Source organism: Macrobrachium rosenbergii, chromosome 20 (genome assembly GCF_040412425.1).
Source record: "Macrobrachium rosenbergii isolate ZJJX-2024 chromosome 20, ASM4041242v1, whole genome shotgun sequence".
Taxonomy (NCBI): domain Eukaryota; kingdom Metazoa; phylum Arthropoda; class Malacostraca; order Decapoda; family Palaemonidae; genus Macrobrachium; species Macrobrachium rosenbergii.
In genome coordinates, this window is record NC_089760.1 from 17628385 (window position 1) to 17649458 (window position 21074).

The 21074-nt window shown below is 38.8% G+C and overlaps 1 protein-coding gene and 1 long non-coding RNA gene across 2 annotated transcripts in view; both read left to right on the top strand.

The window, feature by feature from the left end:
• The first annotated feature begins 264 nt into the window (after nucleotides 1–264).
• Nucleotides 265–11688, top strand: LOC136849103 (uncharacterized). The gene is given in 4 exon segments (XM_067122063.1): nucleotides 265–811; nucleotides 5823–7680; nucleotides 7682–9953; nucleotides 9956–11688. Coding segments are annotated over 3 exon segments (5703 nt in total). The 5' UTR covers nucleotides 265–811; nucleotides 5823–5829; the 3' UTR covers nucleotides 11536–11688.
• A 4519-nt stretch (nucleotides 11689–16207) lies between these two features.
• The window catches only part of LOC136849106 (uncharacterized), a 38500-nt gene continuing 33633 nt past the window's right edge, over nucleotides 16208–21074 (top strand). Inside the window, exon 1 of the long non-coding RNA XR_010856236.1 lies at nucleotides 16208–16709. This is a non-coding gene — a long non-coding RNA (uncharacterized lncRNA). The remainder of the gene's footprint in view (nucleotides 16710–21074) is intronic.

Here is a 21074-nt window from a genome sequence, read left to right on the forward strand (position 1 = left end):
CACAGTTATCATATCACGAAACCTTTTTTCGTATTTCGAATTTGATGCTAATATTTTTTCTTTTAATTTGAATGTAGTTGAAAAAGTAAAACCCTGGCTCAATGTTTATATATGTAACAATTTGTATCGTTGACACTGCTTTCAATTTCGGTCCTTTTACGCTAAATGTGGGTGAGAGAGAGAGAGAGAGAGAGAGAGAGAGAGAGAGAGAGAGAGAGAGAGAGAGAGAGAGAGAGAGAGAGAGAGAGCTATTTCCTGGTATTACAAAGAACCTAAGCTTGTCGCCAAATTTATAATAGAACATACAAATATCCCCCTGAACATATGAAAACATTAATATTCGTCATTAACACGAACAGCTGTCACAAAAGAAAAAGAATCATTCTGACAGGAACAATGATGCAAGACTTCACAAGAATTATCACGAATTCCGAAGCTTCCACGCCATTCTGGATCTTTTTGGCCGCCCCGCAGTCCCGCACAGCCTTGCTTCTTTGTTGATGACGTCGACATATGTAATCCATTGATATTGGTGTGGCCTGATTATTTCAAGCTACACCAGATATGCTATGCAACTCATAGTTCACTGTAATTAGTGTTAAAACTAATGGTCACTGCTAAAGAGATACTGAAAAGCAATTATCGTATATAAAATAAAGGGAACATTTCCTACATCTGGTAAATCAATACATCTGCGCATGCGTACAAGTCACGTGATCAACCGGCTATAAAGCGAGCTGATGCGACTCAGCTGAGCAGTTGGTGTTGAAAACACAAAGTGTATCTATAACAGTGCATTCCGTAAAACTTGGTAGGTATCGGTGCAAGTGATTCGCTTTCTCTTTGTGTTGTGTTGCACAAACTCTGTACATGAACGTGGAATCTTAAGTTAGGTGTGATCACGAAAGCTTCAGGCTTACGATAGTTATACTTTTTTCTGTGTTGAAAGGCTAATTTTGTTGTACGTGTAATTTAGGTTTCATGTCGGCCTGTTTTTTTTTATGTAGGAAATTAGCCACGGCTTTGTTACTTATTTTTAAGTTGGAATTGCCGACTGCTTTTTATTGAGAAGAATGTGGTTTATATATTGCTTTCACGTACGGTTTGTATGCAAGTTGGGTTAGCGAGAGAGAGAATTCGGTGCTTCAGTGGCGTAGGCTATTTTTAGGTGTATGCTGGACGGGGGACCAGTCAAGATACGTAAAATTTACATGGTGGTGTTCCGGGTCACCGTTCACGTCGAAATACGTATAGGCTATTAGATTTATTTTACATATCGCTCCTCGTATTGATAACTGATCAAGAGAGGCCTTAGCCTATTCGTATGACGTAGATCACACTAAACTATTGTTCTATATGGGTTTTGTATTGAATGTGCTGTGATTAAATTTCCCAGATTCTAGACTATATAATTTTACACGTAGGCAGCCCCTCAGAGTGAATAGTGGACCCGTAAGAGGCGGCAATAATGTAAGCCAGTGGTTGGAGTCTCCAAATCATGAAGTGTCGAGTATTGTGAAAAGTAAGAAACCCACCTGGCTTTAATTTAAGAATACGAGGTCGTTACCAGTGTGTGTAGCTAGCCTAAGTCTGTCCTTCACGTAGGATGGATAGTCTACTACCGACGATAATGTAAGCTAATAGTGCAAGGGAGCAATAGTCGTTCAAGTACAAAATCTGAAAAACTTAGCCTAGACCATTGTTAACTAGGCTGGTGCTGTCACCCCCTCCCCCGTATTTAGTTTCAGCATTTAAACTTTTCCCCGTAAATGTTAGTTGAGCTTGATATTGTCACCTCTAAATCAGGTACTGGTTTGTAGACTTTGGGTATACTTTAACTTGAGATTTACAGGGCAATGCTCAAGGACAAAGAACTGTAGAGCAGTCATATTCTGTTCTTTACCCTTTTGAACCCGAATCTAATAGAGATAGGGCAGACTTGTACTGAAAATTGACAGACTACATACAAACAGGACCCTAGGCTAACTTTAGCTTAGTTATTTGCAATAACCTAATTCAGGGTTGAACAAATTTAACTAAGCCATAGATATTTGACTAGGATATCCTCTGCGTACATAAGCTAGGCTACATAACAGAAATCTGTAAGTGACGAATTTTGAAGTAGGCTAAACCATCAAAGGTTTGGTTACCTATATTATTGTATCCTAACCACTTGAAAAATTTTCTCCAAGTTTGGTAGTTCTAAGTAAGAGCTCCACATGGACCATTACCTCGGAAATTAATTTTCCTCTCCTTTGCTGTGCTGATGTATTATTGCCGGTCAGTTATTTTTAAAGTCAAATCTAATCAACATGGTTGAGGACCCTTTGGGAACGTAAGGTTTTGGAAGCGTTGGTAGGTATACAGGACTGCCATGTTATTATGGAATGGGTTCTGCGCATTTGCAAGTTATCAGGGAGCCATATGTTTGAGAAGGGAGTGGCTCTCTTGTCAAATGAGTTAATACTAACCTAACGTACCCTAACCTAACCTAGCAGGCCATGTTACTTGGCCTTGGGGCCTCAGGTTCCCCTTGATCACCCCCCCAGTGAAGTAAGCTCTTTATAAAAAGCTCCCCTATAAAACTGCGCATGCGCGATACCATTCCAGGATGGCCAGCGTACAACTTCTGAGGTTAATTACGGGTTAGTTACAGTTGACTGACAAAAAAATAACGGTAAATTCTTTTTAAGCAACCAAAATACATAGAAGGGGTATTAGGTCTATTCCCAGGTTTATATGTAGGGTGGTAGGCCTAATAGTAGCAATTGCAAATGTATCGTATGTCATAAGGTAATTATGTAGCTATGTATTCCATGACTGAAGGATTGAAGTGAAGGCAACTAAAATAAACTAAAAGTACTCCCATTTTAGGAAATTTTTAGCCTAGTAATTCATGGTGTAGTAGTGAAAACTAAATGGAGCATGTTGAGAGACTGTTGATCAGTGTTTTCTAATTAGAAATAAGCCTACTTTCCATACTCGAGTGATTCTTATTATTTGCTTCCAAAACTGAGCTTTTATTGTGGAATATTTCATTGGTCATTTTTATTAATCTTATTTGTAGCCTTAATCAATGCAACAACATGCATAGCCTTTATCAAGCTTTCTCCATGTTGATTGCTCTTGTTCAGTGGTACAGTACATAATGGTTGGCATGATTTAATGTATTCTACCTAATTGTGGGCGTCCTTACCTGGTTGTGGTACCTACTGTGGGTGTGTGGTCCGAGCTTGTGGATTTACAAGTGCATTAGCATAAGATAGGTTAAATTGATTGTAAGGGTTGGATAGCCATTGAGTTGAATGTAATGGTTGGATAGCCAGATTTGTTCTTGAGACTATTCCCTCGACAGTATGCTGTTAGTGCAGCAAATTGCACTTTCCGTGTGCTCATTGTTGCTGTATATGGGATTTAGATTTGTCAAACCCTTGCTAATCAAGGCTCTTCAAGCTGAATTTCAAGCAATCCTGACAAATGCTTTTAATGCTGTTTTTAGAATAGCAGAAACTGGGTTACCATAGGGTTTGCTGTACATTTATCAACATTTGCAGCAAATTCCTTGTTTAAAATTTATTGTAAATGTAAACAAGTCAAAGTATTTTGCAAAAATTAAGGTTAAATACCATAAGTTTGTTTGGCAGAGTTTATTGCAGTCCCTTTGGCATACCTTACATATTATGCACATGCAGGCATGACAAGCTGAAAATGTTCCTTTGCGTTAGGCGTAACATATGTAGGCAAGACAAGCAGAGAACATTCTTTTTGAGCTTTTGATGATTTTAATATGTATTGTCTTTGAACTTTTGATAATTTTGATGTGTATTGTATTAAAATAATTTGCTGTGTACCTTTGAGAATAGATTTTAAAGATATGGCAATATTATAAATGAAAATAGAATTCTCTTCTATTACATGTTTAGTAATTTTCATTGTTACTGTTTTGTTGAATTTTTTTTTCCACTCTAGATGGTGGCTATGTAAATTGCAGATTAGTTTGTATAATAATTACAAAAGCTTAAAACTATAAAATATCTAGAAATTAATCAGTAAAGTCCTTTTGTCATGAGAAAGATGAATGCATAAAACAAAATGGAGAAAAGATTGTACATACCGGTTTATTAATTTATGAATTAAAAGAAGCATTTGAAAACTAAAATACACAAAAATGACATACATGTTACTGTAGTTTGTCATGCATTAAAAGTTCTGTAAAGTCTGTAGAAAATGTGCACTTTAATACCAAACACAGCGTAGTGTTATTAAGACAAGTTACAATAGGAATTTTAGCTTCACCACTGATCACTTGATCCTAGTTAAGCAAAATGTTAAAAAATTTTCCCCTAATCATAGCTTGATTAGAAGTGTGCAATGTTTTTTGTGTCAGCATACCTAGGCTGGCATACATTTATTAATTGAGCAATCCTAGCATATTCATAAGCCAGTGTAGACATTATCCTGAAAAAATGCCTGGCATGTTCTTTATCTTGACTCGATTTAGCATGCACCATAAACAGTATGCATAACAACCTTCATTTACACATACAGTAATTGGTTTGGTAATGTTGCATGTGTTGAACAAGTCAAGTTATCAATAGGTTAGGCCTACACTTGCCTGAAGCATGCAACCTTAGAGATGCATTTTAGAAAGGAAGTAGTTTTTGTAAAACAAAAGGATGATAAATTAAGCCATAGTCCTTTTTTTAAGTCAATTGTGTTACATATTCTGGAAATGGAATAATTTTGGTATTGGACATCAAATTTCATGGCTTTGTTGCTCTAGTGCAAATATTGCAGGTGCACGTAGGAAAATTTAAGGTTGTGTAATTTAGTCTGAGTTTTCTAAGGCCAAGTATGGTCACTAAGGAAGATTTAAGGTTGTGTGCTTTAGTCCGAGTTGCCAAGCCCAAATCTGGTTATATATTCTGATAAGAGAGAGGGGCTTTGTTTAAAGGGTTGTTATTGTAGGTCAGATTCTGTAGGTTTGTAACTTCATTGCGAGTATTGCTTGGTGCACTTAGAAATTTTTACTTTAAAAAAGGTGGAAATTTAAATCTTTTAAGTAGTCAGGGAGATCATAATGTTCATAGTCAAGATATATTAGTGAAACATGCATATATATATATATATATATATATATATATATATATATATATATATATATATATATATATATATATATATATATATATATATTGTGTATGTATATATATTTGTATATTTATATGTATATATTTATAGAAATATTTGCATATATAACTAAAGACTGGAATGTGATTGTGGGTGTTTGTTAGTGCCTATAAGAGATTGTTCCAAGCCTAGTGTTAATTAGATGGTCAGGGTGTCTGGACTGGATCCTTCTGGCAGATTTAAAGCATAGTCTGTTTTGTGCCTTTTATAAGTATAATCCACAAGATTCTCCTAAGTATTGGTAACTCTGATGTAGTGAATGTCTTAAGGTTCTTATTTTGTAGTTCAATTAGGATGTTTTATTGTCACATTCACTGAATTTAATGCTATACTTGTTTTATAATTTTTACATTGATGAGTTTAATAGTTTTTAACTGTGATCCAAGGTCACAGGTTAAATACAGTAGTTACGTAGAGCTTTCTGCAATAATGGGTTAAAATCATTTTGTTAAGTTGTGATGCTTATTAAATTAGCCCAGTTCAAGGGTTGTATGGTTTGGAATTCCCCAGAATGTACATTATGCACAAGAAGCAAGAGTTGGAAAGTTCTACAGTTAACAAAAACAATTTAAACTGTAAATATAAGGAAAGCGAAAAATATCAAGGGAATTAAAGTTATTTTTTTTTTGCAGGTGCAGTATGCAGATCTTTGTGAAGACCCTTACTGGGAAGACAATTACCTTGGAGGTTGAGCCTTCAGACACTATTGAGAATGTCAAGCAGAAGATCCAAGACAAAGAAGGCATTCCTCCTGACCAACAGAGATTAATCTTTGCTGGAAAACAGTTGGAAGATGGTCGCACATTGTCTGATTACAACATTCAGAAAGAGAGCACCTTACACTTGGTCTTGAGGTTGAGAGGGGGTATGCAGATTTTTGTGAAAACCCTCACTGGCAAGACCATCACATTGGAGGTTGAGCCTTCAGACACAATCGAAAATGTAAAAGCAAAAATTCAAGATAAGGAGGGTATCCCACCAGATCAACAGAGGTTGATTTTTGCAGGCAAACAGCTTGAAGATGGCCGCACATTGTCAGATTATAATATCCAGAAAGAAAGCACTCTTCACTTGGTGTTGAGATTGAGAGGAGGCATGCAAATTTTTGTCAAGACCCTCACAGGGAAAACCATTACTTTGGAGGTTGAGCCTTCAGACACTATTGAAAATGTGAAAGCAAAGATTCAAGATAAAGAAGGTATTCCACCTGATCAGCAAAGGTTAATTTTTGCAGGCAAGCAGTTAGAAGATGGTAGAACTTTGTCAGATTACAATATACAAAAGGAGTCGACTCTTCATTTAGTGCTCAGGTTGAGAGGCGGTATGCAGATATTTGTGAAGACACTCACAGGGAAGACAATCACATTGGAAGTAGAGCCCTCTGACACCATAGAAAATGTCAAAGCAAAAATTCAGGATAAAGAAGGCATACCTCCAGACCAGCAGAGGTTGATTTTTGCTGGAAAGCAGCTTGAAGATGGTCGCACACTATCTGATTACAACATTCAAAAAGAAAGCACCCTTCATTTAGTACTCAGATTGAGAGGAGGTATGCAAATTTTTGTCAAGACCCTTACAGGGAAAACCATCACCTTAGAAGTTGAACCTTCTGACACCATTGAGAATGTGAAAGCAAAAATTCAAGATAAAGAAGGCATTCCACCTGATCAGCAGAGACTGATTTTTGCAGGAAAACAGCTTGAAGATGGTCGCACTCTATCTGACTACAATATTCAAAAGGAATCTACCCTACACTTGGTTCTTAGGCTGAGAGGAGGTATGCAAATCTTTGTGAAGACCCTTACAGGAAAAACCATCACCTTGGAAGTTGAACCTTCTGACACCATTGAGAATGTGAAAGCAAAAATTCAAGACAAGGAAGGTATTCCACCTGATCAACAGAGGTTAATTTTTGCAGGAAAACAGCTTGAAGATGGTCGTACTCTATCTGACTACAATATTCAAAAGGAATCTACCTTACACTTGGTACTTAGGCTGAGAGGAGGTATGCAAATCTTTGTGAAGACCCTTACAGGAAAAACCATCACACTAGAAGTTGAGCCCTCTGACACCATTGAGAATGTGAAAGCAAAAATTCAAGACAAGGAAGGTATTCCACCTGATCAGCAGAGACTGATTTTTGCAGGAAAACAGCTTGAAGATGGTCGCACTCTATCTGACTACAATATTCAAAAGGAATCTACCCTACACTTGGTTCTTAGGCTGAGAGGAGGTATGCAAATCTTTGTGAAGACCCTTACAGGAAAAACCATCACCTTGGAAGTTGAACCTTCTGACACCATTGAGAATGTGAAAGCAAAAATTCAAGACAAGGAAGGTATTCCACCTGATCAGCAGAGATTAATTTTTGCAGGAAAACAGCTTGAAGATGGTCGTACTCTGTCTGACTACAATATTCAAAAGGAATCTACCCTACACTTGGTTCTTAGGCTGAGAGGAGGTATGCAAATCTTTGTGAAGACCCTTACAGGGAAAAACCATCACCTTGGAAGTTGAACCTTCTGACACCATTGAGAATGTGAAAGCAAAAATTCAAGACAAGGAAGGTATTCCACCTGATCAGCAGAGATTAATTTTTGCAGGAAAACAGCTTGAAGATGGTCGTACACTATCTGACTACAATATTCAAAAGGAATCAACCCTACACTTGGTTCTTAGGCTGAGAGGAGGTATGCAAATATTTGTGAAGACCCTTACAGGGAAAACCATCACCTTGGAAGTTGAACCTTCTGACACCATTGAGAATGTGAAAGCAAAAATTCAAGACAAGGAAGGTATTCCACCTGATCAGCAGAGATTAATTTTTGCAGGAAAACAGCTTGAAGATGGTCGCACTCTGTCTGACTACAATATTCAAAAGGAATCCACCCTACACTTGGTTCTTAGGCTGAGAGGAGGTATGCAAATCTTTGTGAAGACCCTTACAGGAAAAACCATCACCTTGGAAGTTGAACCTTCTGACACCATTGAGAATGTAAAAGCAAAGATTCAAGACAAGGAAGGTATTCCTCCAGATCAGCAGAGGTTGATCTTTGCTGGTAAACAGCTAGAAGATGGTCGCACATTGTCTGATTACAACATTCAGAAGGAAAGTACCCTTCATTTGGTACTCAGATTGAGAGGTGGTATGCAGATCTTCGTTAAAACCCTAACTGGAAAGACCATCACCCTTGAAGTCGAGCCTTCAGATACAATCGAAAACGTAAAAGCAAAGATTCAGGACAAGGAAGGTATTCCACCAGATCAGCAGAGGTTGATCTTTGCTGGTAAACAGCTAGAAGATGGTCGAACATTGTCTGATTACAACATTCAGAAGGAAAGTACCCTTCACTTAGTACTTAGGTTGCGAGGTGGTATGCAGATCTTCGTTAAAACCCTAACTGGAAAGACCATCACCCTTGAAGTTGAGCCTTCTGACACCATTGAGAATGTGAAAGCTAAGATTCAGGACAAAGAAGGTATTCCTCCAGACCAACAGAGGCTGATCTTTGCTGGTAAACAACTTGAAGATGGTCGCACTTTATCTGATTACAACATTCAGAAGGAAAGTACCCTCCACTTGGTATTGAGGTTGCGAGGAGGTATGCAGATCTTCGTTAAGACCCTAACTGGAAAGACTATCACCCTTGAAGTTGAGCCTTCTGACACCATTGAGAATGTGAAAGCCAAAATTCAGGATAAGGAAGGTATTCCCCCAGACCAGCAGAGGTTGATCTTCGCTGGTAAACAACTTGAAGATGGTCGCACACTATCTGATTATAACATTCAGAAGGAAAGTACTCTTCACTTAGTACTTAGGTTGAGAGGTGGTATGCAGATCTTCGTTAAAACGCTAACTGGAAAAACCATTACCCTTGAGGTTGAACCTTCTGACACCATTGAGAATGTGAAAGCCAAGATTCAGGACAAGGAAGGTATTCCTCCAGACCAGCAGAGATTGATCTTTGCTGGCAAACAACTTGAAGACGGTCGCACACTATCTGATTACAACATCCAGAAGGAAAGTACCCTTCACTTAGTACTCAGGTTGAGAGGTGGTATGCAGATCTTCGTTAAAACCCTAACAGGAAAGACCATCACCCTAGAAGTTGAACCTTCTGACACCATTGAGAATGTGAAAGCCAAGATTCAGGACAAAGAAGGTATTCCTCCAGACCAGCAGAGATTGATCTTTGCTGGTAAACAACTTGAAGATGGTCGCACATTATCTGATTACAACATTCAGAAGGAAAGTACCCTTCACTTGGTATTGAGGTTGCGAGGAGGTATGCAGATCTTCGTTAAGACCTTAACTGGAAAGACCATCACCCTTGAAGTTGAGCCTTCTGACACCATTGAGAATGTGAAAGCCAAAATTCAGGATAAGGAAGGTATTCCCCCAGACCAGCAGAGGTTGATTTTCGCTGGTAAACAACTTGAAGATGGTCGCACACTATCTGATTATAACATTCAGAAGGAAAGTACTCTTCACTTAGTACTTAGGTTGAGAGGTGGTATGCAGATCTTCGTTAAAACGCTAACTGGAAAAACCATTACCCTTGAGGTTGAACCTTCTGACACCATTGAGAATGTGAAAGCCAAGATTCAGGACAAGGAAGGTATTCCTCCAGACCAGCAGAGATTGATCTTTGCTGGCAAACAACTTGAAGATGGTCGCACACTATCTGATTACAACATTCAGAAGGAAAGTACTCTTCACTTAGTACTCAGGTTGAGAGGTGGTATGCAGATCTTCGTTAAAACCTAACTGGAAAGACCATCACCCTTGAAGTTGAGCCTTCTGACACCATTGAGAACGTGAAAGCCAAGATTCAGGACAAGGAAGGTATTCCTCCAGACCAACAGAGGTTGATCTTTGCTGGTAAACAACTTGAAGATGGTCGCACGCTATCTGATTACAACATTCAGAAGGAAAGTACCCTTCACTTGGTATTGAGGTTGAGAGGTGGTATGCAGATCTTTGTGAAGACCTTGACTGGAAAAACAATTACCCTAGAAGTAGAACCTTCTGACACAATTGAGAATGTGAAAGCAAAGATCCAGGACAAAGAAGGTATTCCTCCAGACCAACAGAGGCTGATCTTTGCTGGTAAACAACTTGAAGATGGTCGCACATTGTCTGATTACAACATTCAGAAGGAAAGTACCCTTCACTTGGTATTGAGGTTGCGAGGAGGTATGCAGATCTTCGTCAAGACCCTAACTGGAAAGACTATCACCCTTGAAGTTGAGCCTTCTGACACCATTGAGAATGTGAAAGCCAAGATTCAGGACAAGGAAGGTATTCCTCCAGACCAGCAGAGGTTGATCTTTGCAGGGAAACAACTTGAAGATGGTCGCACATTGTCTGATTACAACATCCAGAAGGAAAGTACCCTTCACTTGGTATTGAGGTTGCGAGGAGGTATGCAGATCTTTGTCAAGACCCTAACTGGAAAGACTATCACCCTTGAAGTTGAGCCTTCTGACACCATTGAGAATGTGAAAGCCAAGATTCAGGACAAAGAAGGTATTCCTCCAGACCAGCAGAGGTTGATCTTTGCAGGGAAACAACTTGAAGATGGTCGCACATTGTCTGATTACAACATCCAGAAGGAAAGTACCCTTCACTTGGTATTGAGGTTGCGAGGAGGTATGCAGATCTTCGTTAAGACCCTAACTGGAAAGACTATCACCCTTGAAGTTGAGCCTTCTGACACCATTGAGAATGTGAAAGCCAAGATTCAGGACAAAGAAGGTATTCCACCAGACCAGCAGAGGTTGATCTTTGCTGGTAAACAGCTAGAAGATGGTCGCACATTGTCTGATTACAATATCCAGAAGGAAAGTACTCTTCACCTGGTGCTCAGGTTAAGAGGTGGTATGCAGATCTTCGTTAAAACCTTAACTGGAAAGACCATCACCCTTGAAGTTGAGCCTTCTGATACCATCGAAAATGTAAAGGCCAAGATTCAGGATAAGGAAGGTATTCCACCAGATCAGCAGAGGTTGATCTTTGCTGGTAAACAGCTAGAAGATGGCCGTACATTGTCAGATTACAACATTCAAAAGGAAAGTACCCTTCATTTAGTACTTAGGTTGCGAGGTGGTATGCAGATCTTTGTGAAGACCTTAACTGGTAAGACAATAACACTTGAAGTTGAACCCTCTGACACCATTGAGAATGTAAAAGCAAAGATTCAGGACAAGGAAGGCATTCCGCCTGACCAACAGAGGTTGATCTTTGCTGGTAAGCAGCTTGAGGATGGTCGCACCCTGTCGGACTACAATATTCAAAAGGAATCTACTCTTCACTTGGTTCTTAGGTTAAGAGGTGGCCAGTAAATTTACCAAAGATAAACTTTGATTTCATGGTAATTCATTATAACAATTTATTCCTGTGAAATACATCTGAAATTAATTTTATTTCTTTGCACATGAATATTATTTTTTACTTTTTTATGAGATGAATACCAAATAAAAGATTATTTATTGTAAGGGTAGTTTTTAATCAGCCTTTTGAATTTCATGCATTTTTATGTACACATTATACTGTGCCATTAGTAATCAATTGAACTTTTAAAAATTTCCAGCATGTCCAAGTATTGTTCATGCATTGTCTTTTCATTTTTTAGAGAAAGTAAAAGATGTTCAAGTTCAGTATTAGTGGTAATTTAATAGTAAAAAATTCGTTTCATGGAGAATTCGAATGACCATCCATATCAGTGAAAATGTGGGCTGGTCCAGTCCTCATGCATGTGTCCACTATTTGGACTGTGGCTAATGGATTAATCAAACCCCTTTGAAATAGGCACTGGTCACTTCATGAAATTCGAGCAAAGTTATGGCTAGTGCTATATATGGGTGGTGAACTCTATGAACCATCCCGATCCAGTTTAAAATGAAATGATACATGTATATGCAACTAACTGACCACTGAACAGCATCTTTAGATTTGGTTCATTCCCTTGATGGAAATAGTGGTCTACTGAACATTTTGTGCACAGGCTGTGGTGGTGCAGTTGTCCTGCCTGACTGTGTTTTTAGAATACAATATATCCCAAAACTAGTAACACTGCTAAGTACCTGGACCAATAGGTGTAACCTGTATATCAAGGTTGTGAATAGTTGAGTCTGATGTGGCTCAGTTTTACAATACCCTCAGTGCTGTATGGCGAGTGCCACTTATTGACTAGTTACAATTGAAATGGTATTAATTTTGGGTAATGATTTTGATACTAATGAAAAGTGAGTAAACACCTTCGGGACATTACAGACAGACGATGATGCAAACAAAAATAGTTCAAACTTTTGTCAAGTTACGCAAAAGTCATAGGAGAAAAAGCTCATAAAAACAAGTCTGCAATTTGAAGGTCACAGATCCCAAGCGGAACCACGGAATGCCCTTAAACACTACCTTTATGAAAACTAGTTTAGTATCTGGTGAAAATACAAACTGCTTAAAGTTTTGGTGTTTTTTGGTTGAGTCTGTACAAGATATACTTTCTGATGCAGTTATGTGTAGTTAAAACACGGAAAACAGGAGTTTAAGGTTCCTGTAGGGGGTTCATTCCGCCTTAGCCACAACCCCTTTCGTTCCTTTTCTGAATGACCTCATGGGTCCCAGCGCTTGGCCTTTGGCCTAAATTCTATATTCTCTACTGTTCTATCAAGGTTTCAAAGTAGGCGGTGTCCTTTGTGCAGCAACAGTAATCTCTGGGTGATAAGGTTCATGCAAATAGTGTCTGCTAGAGATGCATCACCAAGATCTGATCATGTACACTTCATGTGACCGGTTGCTTACATCATTGCTTTCAGTTCTACATAGTAGAAATTACCTTGACTGACTATGGTTAGTGTCAGCCTCACAGCGTTGATACACCATAACTGGTCTCGGGCAATTTAGGGATAGTCATAGTCCAATGGGAAGCATGGCCCTGCTCTTCTCGGTGGGTTTGCAGCGTGCATGGCACAGTAACTGCTCAGTGTTGCACTGGCTGCACAACCAGCGGACAGAATGCACGCCTGCTCATTCTGTTTGTGTGGGGCCAGCCAGAATGGTTCTGCTCATTTATTGTAGCACAGAGGCGGGGAAGGCTGCCTTTCAAGGAGTGCTTCCCTTCCCCTATCTTACAGACTGATACCACTTCTGTCTTATGCACAAGAGATGGAAGTACAGAAGTGGTGTACAAAGACACCCTGGAAGTCAGACTGTTGCTCTTCGGGCTTTTACAGTTGTATTTTTATATGGAAGGCTGGAGGGCAGTCATCAACTTCTCATATATCAAACACCATAAGATAGAAATGCCACATTGTGTTGGTTCTATAAAAAGAGGGGGACTTCATGCTGTCTCTATATCTGTAGGATATGTACTTCCAGATGCCCATTCATCCATATTTTCAAATGTATCTTTGCTTTGTCTGCATAAGGGTAATGTTCCAGTTCAAGGTGTTCTTTGGTCTTGCAACTGGCCCCCAAGCTTTCACAAGAGTATTCACACTAGTGTTAGTTTGGGCACTGTCATTGGGATCTACTTGTGGTAACTCGACGATTTCTTAATCATGACAACTTCACAGCAGAAGTTACTATGGAAAAGGGATCATTGTTTAGTATTTAGCTTTTTGTTATGATCTGGAGATCATAATAAATCGGGAGAAGTCAGAACTGACCCCAAGCAGCAGATGAAATACTTCCGTATGCTGATTGACATGGCTATGCCAAGAGTCCAACCAGTAGACACCAGCCTTGCCAAGCTGAATTAAATGTTGCGATACTTGGACTCTGTGTTAGTTGTTTGGAAAAAGTAGTGCCTTGCCATGTGTTTCATCCAGTGGTGCCTGAAACAGGAATGGCCATACAAGGCCAATTTTCCAACACTGCAGGTTCCTTGGAATGGGGACCTTGTATGGTGGTTGGACAAAGGGAAGCACTTGGTAGAGAACACTGAAAGGTCCGTTCATCTTGGGTATTTGGGACCAGCATGATTCACCTTCATATGAACACCCTTGAGATGGGATGGCCTTACTTGCACTGCAAGACTTTAAGAGGAGTTTTTGGGACACAAAGTAGGCTAGTGATGGTGAGCAACAAGACACCATACCATGTCAACAAGCAGGGACAAAACAATCTCTTAACCGTGTATATACTGGTGAAATAGGTACATGAGTTAGCAGTCCACCATGTTGCAGAACTGTTGACAAGGTATGGCCCAGGCTGCTGAAATGTGATAGCCATCTAGCTTAGTCAACAGGGACAAGTAGCGGGAACGGCTAAACAGAAACCCTCAAAATGGGACATCACATTAATCTAACAAAGCCTCCATCTCTGTCACCATTTCAAGCCCCTGAGGAGATAGTCGGGCAAAGAAATGCTATATCAAAAACTAACTTTATTGGTAACGGCAAAGAAACTACTCAAATTACATGATCTCTCTCAAACGGATGGAGACGGGCTCTTGTTTTCCTACATATCCTCCATAGGGGGTTAGCGCCATTAGTGCATTTCACACAGTGCATAATGCATGATGCCATTACTTCAGAATTCTTTGCAGCATCCTTTTGGCCACTAGCTGCAACCCCATTTATTCATTTTGCTGTACTTCTGTTCATGTTCTGTTTCTTCCATCTTACTTTTACCCTCTCCCAACAATTGTTTCCTAAAGTAACTGCAAGGTTTATCTCTTATTACATATTTAAAACCATTTTACTGTCAGTATCCCATTCAGCACTGGCTGACCTCATAGGTCCCAGTGCTTGGCCTTTGGCCTAAATTTTATATTCCAGTTACAATCCTTCATGCCAAAATTTATGGCAAGACACAAAACCCATCAGTGCCTAGCAATGGGTAGGAGTTATTTTCATTTCTCTTTCTTGTGACCATGCACAATGATCAAGATGAGGTGCTCTTTTGTCTGGTACAAGCCATATGTCTATATCTGCAAAGGTCAAGGCATCTCAGACTCAAGTGCCCTCATTTAGTTGTAAGTACAGGTGAGTACAGTAGTTCTGGCGTCATGATGTGATTAAAAGAGTGTACATGTCCCTGGGAATGGACGTAAATCTTCTTATCCTGGACAAGAGTGCTAAATCAGGGTCATTTCCATGTTTCTAGTGCTTGGAAGGAAGTTTTTGGTGGGACTGGTGCCAAAGGCAGGTGTGTTCAAAGGCTGGAAATTAGAAAACTCAATAGGCATGTGATGGAATGAATGCTGAGCAGTTAGTCAGACCCGTATCTGAAATGAAGGTTGCAGGACAAAGACCAGTATGATGGGACAGAAAATCCCGGAGAAAGGGCACAGTTGGAAATATACGTTTTTCATACTTCTGGCTAAAACATATTTATATTCCTTCTACATGGAATGGTATAATCGTCTACCTTTACCCTGTGATTTTCTTGTATTTGTCTTTCATGGTAATCTCTCTTACCTATCTCATTCCAGATTTATTCAATATTATTTTCATGCTCACTATATACATTTGCCATCATCCAAATAACTTAACTTTAGCTTCTCCTGTGCCTATCTTCTTATCTTGCTTTCTTTGCATCTTCCATTTTTATTTCGAAACTTACTAAAGTTTTTCAATAGTTTCTTCTGTCACATTAGATCTCGTTTGTACCCATTTTCAAAAATTGAAATTTGGTTGTCATCTCTGTTTATCCATATACTACCATTTTGCAACATACCGAAAATCCGATAACCTAAAAAAGTCTGAGTGAGCATCTAAATCACCGTATACTGTTAATATTAAATGAATAATAAATAATATCTATTAGTCTGCAAAATAAAATAACGTAACTTTTAAAAGTTAGATGGCATATCTTACATTTGGCTTAACCATTTCCCTTCTTAAAATTAGACAATTTTTTCGTAGAGGAAAACATTTTTTAAAATCTTTCTTCGTTCTCAATTTACATTAGTTTATGTTTTCTTAATCCATATATATTTAGCAAACACATTAGTACATTTATTCTCTTATTGTTTATACTAAACCTTTGTTGACTTGACAGTTCGACAGTGACTGTGATCCATTCTGCTCCTTGGCGCTTGGTAAAACTGCATCACGTACACAGTGTTTACACCGTCCGTTTCACCTTTATCTTTCCTTGCCTCCAAGTGTTCGTCGGTATTTCCCTCATTGGGTCGTATCTAGCATTTTTAAACGACTTTGCAAGTTTGCATTTATTATTTCCCATTTATCAATATTAGGCTATGCCATATCTACCCACTAGTCCTAAGAAAAGAGACCAATACTGGCTTAGCCTTGGCCCCTGTCCTGGCCCTGCCATTCGTCATTAACATGAGTTCCTTCCGTGCAGTCTACTGTCCACTCTGTAGAGATTATCCCGCATTCCTCAGTCTTGATTACTACTGCCTTGACTCTTGTCTCCCAATCAAAGCACCAGTATTTTTTTGGCGCAATTACTTCCACGTTTATCTCGTTGCAAGGCAGCAACTAAAAACAATTTTTGGAGTGATGTGACGTCCATGGTTACTTGGTGGCGAAGAGGTAATATTCAGGTAAGAACAAAATCTCAAGGCTTGCAGATTTTCGAAACAGTAATTGGTAACAGTAATTAACCCAAGTATCGAAGTAGGTGATTTTAAAAGCAAAATGCAGTTTTTCTGGTAGTTTGTTGTTTTAATAATTTAGTCGTGAATATGGTTATTTTTCGTTAGACTCCAGCCACCTCCTGCTTTATAATTTATATTTTTCTTGGGCAAATCACATCAAAACAAAATATTTCTTCTCAATACATAACCTTCGCAAATGCCTAATAGCAGAGAAAAATAAGGACTTGTAAGGTAAGACAATACCAGCCCCCTCCATAACTAATACGCAAAATTGCAGTTTTTACGTTATGGTTTTTTAGTTCTTTTACTACCTTATCAATTCCTGGTTTTTGCAAAAAATAAAAATGGTTTTTCAGTCAAAATGAATATGGCTGGCTGGAGTCTTCCGAAAAATTAAATATTAATAAGAAATTGGTTAACTGTAACTCACTCTCAGTGTTGACAATAATGGTGGACTACAGTGGGAACCATGCTACTATACTACTATCTGACCTTAGGATGAGGCTGGGTGGTGAAGGTGGGAGACGGTGAATTTATAGGAGCTAGGTCGGGTTAGATTAGGTGCCCAGGGGCCGAAGCCCACCCAGTCAGTTTTAATATAGGCATGCAAGATTAGGTTATTTTGGGAAAGGGTAGAACTATTGGGTTGCTCTATATTGGGTATTACTTTTGAAATTGAGTGTTCCTGTAGTATTTTAATGCTTATTAACAATTTACCGTTATTTTTTGGCAGTCGACTGTAATTAACATCAGAACTGACGTGTTTTTGTATGCTGGCCGTCTTGGAATGCTGTTGTGCATGCGCAGTGTTATAGGAGAGGTTTTGGCAAAATGTGGAGTTTCCTTCACCGCGTGGTACAGGTACCTCTGCCTCCCGGCTAAGTAACATGACCTGCTAGGTTGGGTTAGGTTGGGTATGTTAGGTTAGTATAGTTCCTTTTATAATAGGTTTCCTTAGCCAATCCCTTTTTGAACATAGGGCTCCCTAATGACTTGCGCATGTGTGAAACCATTCCATAACAACAACTTGGCATTCCGTGTCGAGTTACCCTGTAGTTTTACCTGAGGAAAGTTTGAGGTAGAACTAAGCAGTTCCTATGGTATTTTGGTTGCTTAAAAAGAATATACCATTATATTTTGTTGGTTGACTGTAATTAACCTCAGAAGTTATATGCTGGCCATCCTGGAATGCTATCATGCTTGCTCAGTGTTATAGGGGAGCTTTCTGGAAAGAGTGGAGTTTCCTTCACTGGGAGGTCTGGGGGCCTCTGCCTCCCAACCAAGTAACATGGCCTGCTAGGTTAGGGTATGTTAGGTTACTGTAGTTCCTTTTATAATAGGTTTCCTTAGCCAATCCCTTCTTAAACATATGGCTCCCTAATGACTTGCGCAGGCATGGAACCATTCCATAACAACAACATAGCGGTCTGGTTTTTCTCCCAACCCTAGCCAAAACCCCACATTCCCAGATATGAGGTTAATAATATTTGACTGACAATAAACAACACCACCTCCTTCATCAGCAACACTAAAAATATAGAAAAAATCAATTTCCAAGGTAATAGTGCGTGCAGAGCTTTTGCTTAGATTTATCAATGTGATTAGGATGCATACCTGTTTTTAACTTGTGATGCGACACCCCTTGTTGGGTAAGGTTTAGGGGGTCCAGGTAGTTAGGTGAAAGATGTGCCTCTTGAGGTTAGAAAGATTGTATTAGCATACATCCTTGTGTTTAGCTCACTTTTGTTGTTCTTTCCAAAGTTTTCCAGTGGAAATGAATATCAAATTTGTGTATATTTTATAGCCTTACATGTTTCATCATTATCATTGTAAACATTTGTACACAAGCATTTCATAATATGAGGTAAGATTTTAAAGAGTTAATTTCAACTCATCCCTTACCTTTTGATTACAGGTCTTAAAGTAACCTTTACCAAAATCAGTATGGATGTCATTTAGAAGATATGAAAGTACACTAGAAAAACCATTTGTTCCTACAAGAATACCAATCATTGCCTTTTACATATAGTTATATTTGTGACATGAGTTGGATCAACTGATTTTTGTACCTGGGGAGTGACTTTGCGGCAAGAATGGGAGCTGTGGGTCCTGCCTAGTCATTTTTTGGCACCTCATCACTTCTTCAGTTTATGTTGAGTCAAAATTAGTATTGTTATTGGCATAGTCATGGTTTTCAACTGGGTTGTGAAGCTTGAGATTATGATGTCTTGTTCCTGTGGAAATACAAACCATCTGCTGGTAAATTTTTACTTTATTACCACCACCAGTCGCATGAGTGCAGTGTTTAGTACTAGCCCCATGGGAATGAGTGTGAAACATAAACATAATTTGTCAAATATCTCGGTAACAGAAAGTTTATAATAGATTTTAGTGTGCTTTTTGTATTAGGCATATTAAGGTGACTTTATAGGAAATCATTACTGCAGCCTGAGGTATTGTAGTAAAGTAAAATAATACCCCATCTCATTTTATGTAGAATTATTCTTCAGCGTGAGATGTGAATGGTTGTTGAAACTTGGTAACAAGGTCAGATTAATGGGTAGTAGAGAGGTGAGTGGGAGTAGCATCCTATTCACCTGCAGTAAGTCAGCACTTTTTCTTTGCATTGTAACTGACTTCCAAGTTGATGCTCTTTCATGTTTTTGTATGGTACATAGCGTATGATTGTGATTACTGTTGAATGTTAAATTGGGGGTGGGGTGGGGTGGGGTGGGGGCGATTGTTAAGCTGCCTTTGATATTGCTGATCTTTTTCAGTTCCTTCATCTTGGACTGCCCTCTGCTTCTCCCTTCTTCATCACACCAGAGAACTTGTGGGGTTGAGATTAGACTAAGTAGATTGAGGGTAGCTCATAATTATTTAACCCACACACTGCACTCCTCTGAGTCAGTCAGCAACAGAGCATTAAAATAATGTAAACGATGTGAAGGAATGTATGATCTAATAAATAAATATAGAGGAGCAAGTAGTAATCTAGGAAGTGTGGGAATTTTATTGGGAAACAAATCAAAAGTATAAGTTTTGGATGAAATGAATGAAAAGATAGGTAAATATTAGTATGGTGGTATGAAAGGAAAATCCAAAACAGATGTTAGACTGCTCAGCTCTATTACTGTTAACAAGAAGTATTTGGGGCACCTGAATATGCATAGTTTTTAGATGCCTTCAGATGTTGTTTCGGTATACTGTACTTGAAATCCCAGGCCAGTTGGATGATATTCACTATTGAGCTTAGTTGGAGAGAAATTTATAGAACTCCAATTATTTTTGTTTAAATGACCATCTTCACACTAGCATCAAGAGATCTCTTTCTAAAATCCTGAAGCTTTGTCTTGAAGATAAGCCATGGGTTAATGCTATATGTAAGTTTCCCTACCATGAGAATTCAGTGAGCTTAAAAGTTAAGCTCAGGTTCTATGAGAGAGCTGAGAGAGCTTATACTAATGAGGGTGTGAAGGAGATCTTGTTCTCCTGTGTTGGTGATCATAAGTGGTGGTCTGCCCATAAGTCATCAATCTTTGGAGTTGATTTTAGCATGCCTCCCCTTTAGGAGCTGATGGAACTTATCTATATTTCCTTAAACAGAAAACAGAACTTTTATATAAGTAACTTACCCAGTTCTCTATACATATTTCCTTAAACAGAAAACAGAACTTTTATATAAGTAACTTACCCAGTTCTCTATACAGTATTTCCTTAAACAGAAAACAGAACTTACCCAGTAATTGCTTAGTTAATAGTTTCTACTCGAACGGCAGTTAGAATTCTGAATTCCGCAGTAGCGATTCTTATGTTTTGTGTAGGTGACTATGCCCTGCCCACTTTCGGGGTACGAAAGAGGAACAGCATTGCCATCACGACAATTTGTTTCTGCCGCTTGTAGCATCAACACCTGGTGGTGTTACAGCAGTTTAGAGTTCTTTTGGGTTCGTAACTTTCTTCCTTGGTGAAGCATTTTTGTAGTCTTTTCAGCATTTTTTTTACATAGTGACTCTTTTGGATTTGACTTTCACAGTTTTGACTTTTCAACTATAGTCTGTTTTTTTCCATCTGTCCACCCACCTGTGGTGCTCGTGCATGGTAACACTGCGTCCTGGGCTTTAAATAGTTACGCCATGTGTAAGTTTTAGGTAAATAAATGGATATCTGGGTGTACATTTGCAACTGAAAAGTGTTTTAATAATTTACTGTATGTGAATTAGACTGTTAATATTCAAAATAGGATATTGTTATTATTGTTGAATGTAAGCCAGCCGCAGTGGCGGGAAAATTGGTTTTCTCGCTGTTCAC